The sequence below is a fragment of the Fukomys damarensis genome, unplaced genomic scaffold (assembly GCF_012274545.1).
Source record: "Fukomys damarensis isolate Sample0158 unplaced genomic scaffold, DMR_v1.0_HiC HiC_scaffold_36, whole genome shotgun sequence".
Lineage (NCBI taxonomy): Eukaryota > Metazoa > Chordata > Mammalia > Rodentia > Bathyergidae > Fukomys > Fukomys damarensis.
In genome coordinates, this window is record NW_022900948.1 from 16,119,469 (window position 1) to 16,128,570 (window position 9,102).

A 9,102-nucleotide genomic window follows, 5' to 3' on the forward strand; every position below is an offset into this window, starting at 1 on the left:
CCCGGCCGCGCACCAGTCGGCAGTATGTCGCGGCGGCGGCACAGCGACGAGAATGACGGTGAGTGCACTGGGCCGGGCCGCCGAGTGCCTTCCCGGGCTTCTTTGATCTTCGGATCTCCGGGCAACGGACGAGAAGCCCTTTTCTCCCACGGAGCATTCAGGTTGCGTTTCAGGGAAAGCGTTGACCCCATGCGGGTGTGACCGGTCGGTGTTTGGAAAGTGACTCCCTCGCCACGCCCCCGGCTCCTTGTGTCGTGGGAAAGGAGGCCTAGTAAAACCCTGTAGACAGACCCTTGTCTCTTAAGGACTTTTAGATTTGACCCTACATGGCTGAACAGGTAAGGGCACCTGTGTCTGCCTAGGATCAGTGATGGTCCCAGTGTTTTGTTTGAACCCTCAAAGCTGCGTCTGAAAAGGGCTCTCTGAAGACTTCTGAAGGAAAGGAACAAAGCCTTGATAAAAATCCGATAGAGTGCTATCTGAACTCTACTTTTGTACCAGTCATACATTGTTTTACCCTCTTTAAAGTTGCAGGGAAAGAATTTTGTCTCTTATTCACATCCGAGACGTCGCTAATAGACACGTGTTACTTTAGATTGGCCTTAAGCATATTTGTCCCATCTGAGAAAGTTCTGGGAATCTAGCTGGAGAAGACAGGAGGTTCTCATTTATATTTGAATGGTTGTGTTCATGGAGGTCTTAGTGTCGTCCTAAAAGCTAGGGATAATTTTGCTAGTTTATTTTTTTTACTAGTATGTATTTGCAGTACATAATGATTACATTCATCGTGGGGAATTGGTCCGTGTGTATGACACATCTCAATTCTTTTTCATGCTCTTTCCCTCCTCCATCTCTCGGTCCCTTCCCTTTTGAAATCTTTGCAAGTTTAAACAGAAAATGATGCTTGCTTTAGTAAGCATTACAGTCGGTTAAGAACGCACATCCACATACAAAACAGTGAAACTTAAGAATAATTCTGTTAATATTTTATGTTACTATTCCTTGAGGAAAGTATCTCATAGTGGGTTGGGACTTTGGGAGCAGTGTTTAGGTTCAAAGCCAGACTCTACTATGTGCTTTATGATCTTACCTAGTTGTATAACTTCCTTAAACCATAGACCTTAATATAAAGTAATGATATTTGCCTCCTCTGTTTTCTGCGAGGGTTAAATGAGATAACTACCCAGGGGCATTGTGATGGTGTTTATCTTTCTGTTACTTCAGAGATGATAAACACTGGAAGAGGCCAAGAGATTAAGAAGTAGCAAAAATAGGATTTTGCTCTTCAGTTGACGCTGGCTTTGCACTCACTTTGCAGCCCAGCTGGCCTCAAACTCATGGTGATCCTTCTGCCTTTTCAGCCCAGTGCTGGTATTACAGGCCTAAGCCACCATGCCAGGCTCAAAATTTTTAATTGCATTTTCTCCAATAATATTTTTCTTTGCTGGAACGTTGAAGCAGTTAGGGGTGGTGACAGAATTACATATATTGTTTTAACAGTAAAACAAGATTTTTGCTAGGTTGTGGCTTGGAATATTCTAGTCAAGCCTTCTAATCTGAAATGTGAAGATCTCTGTATCCTTGAGTGTCATGTACGGGAAGACACAACTGTCATTGCCCAGGCACCTTAGCAGGAACAAATCCATCCTTTCCGTTGCAGAGATATAACTATACTGCATGCTTTGCATCGCCACCCCACCCCATACTGGAGATTGAACCCAGGGTCTTCACATTGAGCTACATCCTCAGCCCTTTATTTTGAGACAGGCCTTGTTAAATTCCTCGGTCTTGACTTGGACTTTCTCCCCTTCTGCCTCAGCTTCCCAAAATTCTGGGATTACATGTGTGCACTATTATGCCCAACTCAGAATGCTTTGATTTTTAACACAGGAGACTTCTTGTGTGTATTCTGCTAAGAGTCCCAGAAAATACAAATTGTATATTCTTTGTATTGGATTAATAAAAAATGAGTCTACATGAAGTTATTTCTTAGGTTTTAAAGAATTTCAGTTTTTTTTTTTCTTCCCATTTTCTTTACTCTGTCCATTCTCCATCTCACTTCTTGGGCATCCCTAAAGGGATGTCACCTGAGTGCAACTTGAGACCTGGAATGTGAATATGTTGAAAAACAACTTTTGTGTTGGTTATTAGGTTGAATAACTTACTCCTAGATGGCAGCTAAAACACTTTATAGGAACACCCGAGTAAATAAGACAGAAATGTAAAATATAAGGCATTCATTAAGCATAGTTTATGGTTAATTATTTAGTTGTGGCGAGCCAATTTATAGTTCCTCTTTGAAAATACACCAAATCTGGAACTTTTGTAAATTGCTACGATAGGTAATGAACAACTACAGTTTACCCTAAACCGATTTGAATCAGATATTTTGGTTGCTTTCCTTTTTAAGCATCTATAAAATTTTTAAGAAATATTGGAAGCTTAAATATTTTAGCAGACTATTTTAAAGTAGACTAGAAATTATTTCAGTGAGAATTAGATAGATGTGTCTGGCCTCTTAACATTACAGCTCTTAACAGTCACTGACTGCCCTGACTTTCACTATATTTGTCTGTACACAGTTGTCCTTCTGTATCTACTGATTTTATATCCCAAGATTCTGTCAACTGTTTGAAAAATGTTTAACAGGAAAATTGTATCAGTACTGAACCCACCTTTTTTTCTTGTCATTATTCCCTAAACAATGTAGTATAACAACTGTTTGCATTCTATTCACATTGTATTAGGTCAGTATTATAAGTAATCTAGAGATGATTTATTTTAGACATTGTCTTAGTTTTTTTCTACTTGCTGAGACAAAATACTCAACACTCAAAAGTTAAAGAAAGAAAAGTTTACTGGCCCTCACAGTTTGTCAGAGGTTCAGCTTATACTTTAATGGCTTCAAGGTAGGATGGCATGGCAGAGGGGCATTACAGAAGAGCAATAGTTCATGGTGGGGAGGCAGGATACAGCAAAGCAGCAAGAAGCGGCTGAAGCATCAGTAAGCAGTGAGGCAGAAGCTTCTCCCTTTTGTCCCTTCAGGTTTACCCGCCTTTTGAATGATGTCACCTACACCAAAGATGGGTCTTCCCATTATCCACACCCAGAACTACGCTTAACCAATCAGTGGAATAATTTTATCCCAGCATCACACCACTTTGATCCCAGCATCATATGCCTTAGATCCCACCACCTCTGAAAAGACCCACCAATGAGTGTATGAAAATTTGGGGGGACATCTAGATATAAGCCATAACAGCTATATATATGTAGAGTACATACAAATATTATGTATGCCATTTTACATAAGGGACTTGAGCATCCTCAGATTTGAGTATCTGTTGAAGATGAGGAGGATAGTGTCTGGGAACCAGTCCTCCTTAAATACAGCGGATAACTCTAATCAGGACTTGCCAAACAGTCTTCTAACTACTTGCAGTACAGCAGTTGGTAATATAAAAGTGGACACTCTGCACTCACACTTACACACACACACTCCCCAAGCACTATGAAGAAAAAGTCTGGTAAAGGATATAGAAACTTCTGTAATTTTTAACAAAATTACTGGTCAGGGAAAGTCCCACTGAGGATGGCATCTGATCAGAGACCTGCAGGAGGACATAAAGGAGCCAGCCACATGGTTGTATGGGGAAAGTAGTCCAAAAAAAAGGAACTATGAGTATAGAGGTCTTAAGGCTTGAGCATTGTTTTGTTATTTTTGTAGTACTGGGGATTGTACTACCTCTCCAGCAATTAAAAAAAATTATTTAGAGACAGGCGATCATTGAAGTGTCCAGATTGGACTTGAATTTTTATCTTTCTGTCTCATCTGCCCTAGCAGTGGAGAATTACAGGCACGGGCCACCATGCCTGGTAGCTGGACCATTCTTGTCATGTTCATCGAATAGTGAGAAGGCCAGTATGCAGAAACAGAATAGGGCAGAAATTGTTGGAAGACAAGATAATAGAGAATCAGATTTTACTGGGCAAAATTTTAAGATTTGTCTATGCTGAAAGCAGACTGTCCAAGATTCTGGAGGTGAGGCTAGGAGTATACAAATGAAGTTTGTGTAGAAGTCAACTTACAGGCTAGGAAAGGGAAGTCCTACATGGAAAATTATGTGTATGCATAGTACTCTAGTGCTAAATATAACGAATTTCTTAGACTCAAAAATGTCTCTAAAGCTTTTCTGTTACCATAGGATATGTATAAATGTTAAATACATTTTTTGGGTGTGAGTGAAGTAGGGATTTAGATTCTTCAAAATCTTAGCTGAAAACCTGTGTAAGCTAGAGTTAGGTTAGGTCTTTTTCTCTTAGACTGTAACTGTCTTTTTACTTAACTGGAAAAAATAAATGAACAGAAGTAAAGTCATTCATTTTTCTTTTAAAGGTTTGGTTTTTGTTTTCTACTTTGTGGGCCCAAAAAATGTTATAGGACATATAATATGAATAAGGTTGTAAGAAATAGTACAGTGTATCCATATAAAATTAGAATCACCTTACAGAGGAAAATTTTATTTGGTATATTAAGACCCTTTTGGATAGTTTTAACAAAGCAAGGTTTTTTTTGTTGTTGTTTTGTTGTTTTTGTTTTGAGACAGGATCTCACTATGGAGTTCAGACTGGTTTTGAACTTACTATGTGACCCAGGCTGGCCTCAAACTCATTAATCCTCCTGCCTCAGCCTCCAACAAAGCAAGTTCTAAGAAAGATGTCTTTGTCTATTCTTCACTAGCCAGCTAGCCAAATTTTCACAGTGAAATAGCAATATGTAACTTTAACTTACATTGTAAAATTTTCACATCGTTACATTTTTAAAAATTTTTACTTTATTAGTACATAATGTTTACATTTCTTGTTTGAAATTGATACGTAATACATCCCAATTCCTTTTTTCATTCTCTAATGCTCCCCTCTCTCCCTGCTTCCGTCTCTTGATTCCCTTCCCCTTTGAGAAAGATCTATCTCCCTATGTCCTATTACCTTTTATTTTTACTTTGGATTTCTCATATTAGAGAAACCATGTGATATTTAAGCTTGTATGTCTTATTTATTTCACTTAACATTATGATCTCAAGGTGCATCAGTTTTCCTACAAGTGACTCAAGTTTATCCTTCTTTTTGGCAGAGTGGTACTCCATTGTGTGTAAATACCACATTTTCTTTATCAATTTGTCTGTTGGTAGATATATAGGCAGCTTCCAGGCTTTAGCTATTATGAATTGTGCTGCTATAAACATAGGTATGAATTTATCACTGTATTATAAAACTTGTTCTTCCTTTTGGAGCTACCATAGACATATTTTCTTGATGGTACATGGAAATACTCAAATTGTCCAAATATTATTCTTCATAAGGTGTTTTATTCTGCTTCACCTAGATTTTCTTCTGAATTCAATGTCTTATTACTGTCCATGAATTTAGATTATATCTGTATCCCAGCCCACCCCATACTTTGTCAAATCCTCTTTATTTCGTAGTACTTTCTGCTTCCTCTTATTCTCAAACAAATCTTGTCTTTCACTGTAATTAAAATGAGAAGAGGTTTTGCAGTTCAGAGATATTGCTATGTACACATATGTTCTCACTTTTTTCCTCAGAAATCCTACCTTCTCTTCCATCAGCATTGCCACTTTGTCAAGCTTGTTTTAAAAAGGCCTGGGAGCACTGTTTTATGATTCCAAACTAAAACAAACCAATTGGAAGGTCATTAGGAAAGCTGTGAAGGTGGGATAAAATGTTAGTGAATTAGATAGACCAAAAAGAAGGGAAGAACGGTTAAGGTTTAACACAAAACAACCAAAAAACCAGCTGCTCTCATTCAGCTAATTTGTCATCATCTCCTTTATCCCAACTTCACCACAGCCTAGTTCTGAAGAATACTATTAATGTTATTCTACTTTGTGGAGCCAGGTTGCTCAGCCTCAGCACTATTGACATTTGGGGCTGGACTATTGTTACTGGGATGGGCTGTGCTGTCTAGCCACTAAATGCCAATTGCATTCCCCCAGTTGTAAAAAATGAAAACATCTGCAGAGATTGCTAGCTCCATACCCAGTTGAGAACCACTGCTCTAGAAGAAAGCTGTTTTGATGTCTTGGCTGACAGTTCATATAAACATTACATCCATTATTCCTTCCCTCCCTTTCTTCTCAGTGAATGAGTTGGAGGGTGGGGGGGAAAATATTTGTTGTGTGTTTGGGTAGTGGAACTTTAGTAAATGGTGTGAGCAGGTGTGATGTATACTTAATCAGGGTTACTGGTCCCTCAATGTCACACATGCCCACAACTTTACAGAGACACATAGCTCTAGGAATGTATCTCAGCTGAGCTGCTGTATATGTTATACTTTTTATGGCATCATCTCTTCAGAATTACCATCAGTGCCTATTTAAGCCAGATTATGATGGTTAAGGGACTGGCAAGTCAAAGCCCAGCAATACCCTTTTATAATACCTCCCTCTAGTCCTATCTGAATAGCAGTATATTGATTTTATTCACCTTAGTTTCATGTGGTATCTAAAGATCATTTCAATCAGTAGAAAGACTTAATATCCTAAACTTAGAAGAGCTATGTCCTGTGTAGTATGAGAAGCACCATACATTTAAAGCCAGATGTTCCAGAGGCAGGTAAATGATTATGATCTTGGCAAAAATAGCTCATTTCCTAGCTGTTTGGGTCTGGAGAATAAAAGAGATAAAAAGAGTTATATATATCTTGCTATTGTGTAACCCTATATCCAACTGCAGATTTTCATTAAGACATATGACCAGCACAGTTACAGACTTTTGCTTCCTTGTCCATATGCTGTCCTAATTTAATTTCTGGAAGTCAAAAATTATATTAAAAGACTAGCAATAATACCATGTTCTGTACTTAACACTGTTATTTTAATTTTTAAGTCTGTGTTATTCCACAGAAGGACCTAAGATAGGTCTATTAAGATTTTAAACAAAATGATAAATCAATGGCAAGGGGGGCATCTGAAGAGTATAGTACAGTGCTTGAGGTTGTTCTGTGGTACACTTCAGTCAACTTGAATTCTTTAGCAGTTAAAAGGAAAGATAACTGATAATAATTTCAGAATAGTAGTTTGTTTTGGAGAAATTTTTTGCTTTTAATATAATAAAATTATTTGAATAATAGTTTTTTAATGGATCTGGAAGAGTCAGTTAAAGCAGGAAGTCATAAAGGATATATATTTTTTCCCACCATTTGTGTATACAACTGCTTGCTTTCTCTCTCTCTCTCCCCTCTCCCTCCCTCCTTATCTGGTGTCCTCCTCCAGTGCCCCTGCAGGGGGGAGTCCTCTCTCTTTCTGCTACTGCTTGACTTGGTTTTGCATTCTCATTTCATCAATTTACATAATAAATAAGTTACATCATTAGACTAACAAATAGGACTGACACTAACAGGTTTAGTAGCAAGCACTTGAGGATTGATAATCAACTGAGGTTAAAACAATAGGAGTAGGAGTACGAGTTTCTAACTACTGGTGTTTAGCGTGTTATTGGTGCCATTCCAGCTTGCCTAGTGAGATAGACAGGGCTGCTGCATTGCATAGCTCTACGGGCACTGTTCACACAGAATTGAACATAAATAATACCTCCTAGAATTAATGTTTATAGTGACCCTGAGAATGGAAACTACTAGTTAATCTCTCCTGATCAGAAATGGAGTATCATTTAAGAGCTATTTTGTGCAAAAAGTAGAACCTGGTAGAAAAGAGATTAAAGCCTAAAAGAGTGAAATAGAAATTGATAGCAGATTCATCATGTAGTGTTGTTTTTTCATATTACAAAATAGGTGGACAGCCTCACAAAAGGAGAAAGACTTCTGATGCCAGCGAAACTGAAGATCACTTGGAATCTTTAATATGCAAAGTAGGAGAAAAGGTATGCTGCATGACAGACTGCAGTCTGTCATTGTGCTTTATGTTCTGCACCTGAAAACTACATGCTCTAAGTTTTAGACAAAACCTATATTACCATCTGTTTCCCAAAGTGAATGTGTTTTGAAACCCTTGGGATGCAGATAGAGATTTTACTAACCAGTGATATTCACACATGATCTCCCTTTTAAATGACCTAAACCAGACCTGAATATTTGAGGTAATTTTCAGTCACACAAGAAAGTAGTATGAAAAATGGAATAAACTGCGCAGTAGCTTCCCATCTCTTAGTACCTTTTACTTAGACTGCTTATTTTTAAAATTCCATTCATTCTGCTTTCATGAATTTCTAAGTGACATAACTACCTGAATTGATATATATTAAACCTTTTACAGAGTTTTGCATATTAAAAACCTTAACTTTTTATAGTCATCTGGAAATTTTTATTTTATTTCACTCATTGTGGAGTACTTGACAGACTTTTAATATGATCTCCTCTACAGAGTGCCTGCTCTTTGGAGAGCAATCTAGAAGGTTTGGCTGGTGTTTTGGAAGCTGATCTTCCTAACTACAAGAGCAAGATCTTAAGGCTTCTTTGTACAGTGTATGTATGCAAAAGATTTATGAATCCAGGTGATAATGTGTTATCTACTTTTAAATGCTTGGGGGAATGTTCAAAACATGTGTTTATGCTAATAATGTCATTGGTTTTCTTTACCTCTGTCAGAAAATTCTTATAATGAGATGACTTTTAGCCCTTTGGTAAACTCTTTTAGGGATGAATAGGACTGAAACTGAGCCTAATCCATAGGTTTTGTTTCTTACAACATTAGAATCATTTGAGCTGACTTTTTTTTTAAATGAAGTAGTAGATGCTTTCTCAGTTGGAATCTTTTTTTTTAAGCAGGTATATTTAAGTGTATAGTTTAACTTAATTAGTTAATATGAGATCTGGCAACTCAAATATGAGACAAATATGAGATCTGGCAACTCAATAGCCCTTAATGGAAGACTGAAGCTGTTTTTGTAGCTATTAATCTTCTTCCTCTAAATTATGTTATTTCAGTTACTTTGAAATAATTTTTCTAATTTTTGATATTTAAAAATGTATATACAGGGGCCCGGGACATAGCTCAGTGGTTCCAGCACCTGCCTTGCAAGCACAAGGGCCTGAGTTCTATCTCCGGTACCAAAAAAAAAAAA

At 37.6% G+C, this 9,102-nt stretch overlaps 1 protein-coding gene across 3 annotated transcripts in view; it reads left to right on the forward strand.

The window, feature by feature from the left end:
- The first annotated feature begins 6 nt into the window (after positions 1-6).
- Ncbp1 (nuclear cap binding protein subunit 1) overlaps positions 7-9,102 on the forward strand; it is a 56,557-nt gene continuing 47,461 nt past the window's right edge. For 2 of the 3 annotated variants that reach the window (XM_010614408.3, XM_010614407.3), the window contains exons 1-3: positions 7-58; positions 7,814-7,902; positions 8,403-8,503. In XM_010614408.3, coding sequence (XP_010612710.1) covers positions 25-58; positions 7,814-7,902; positions 8,403-8,503 — 224 coding nt within the window. In that variant the 5' untranslated portion in view covers positions 7-24. Of the gene's footprint in view, positions 59-7,813; positions 7,903-8,402; positions 8,533-9,102 lie in introns of those variants that run through there. The other variant, XM_033759229.1, reaches the window with a different exon arrangement.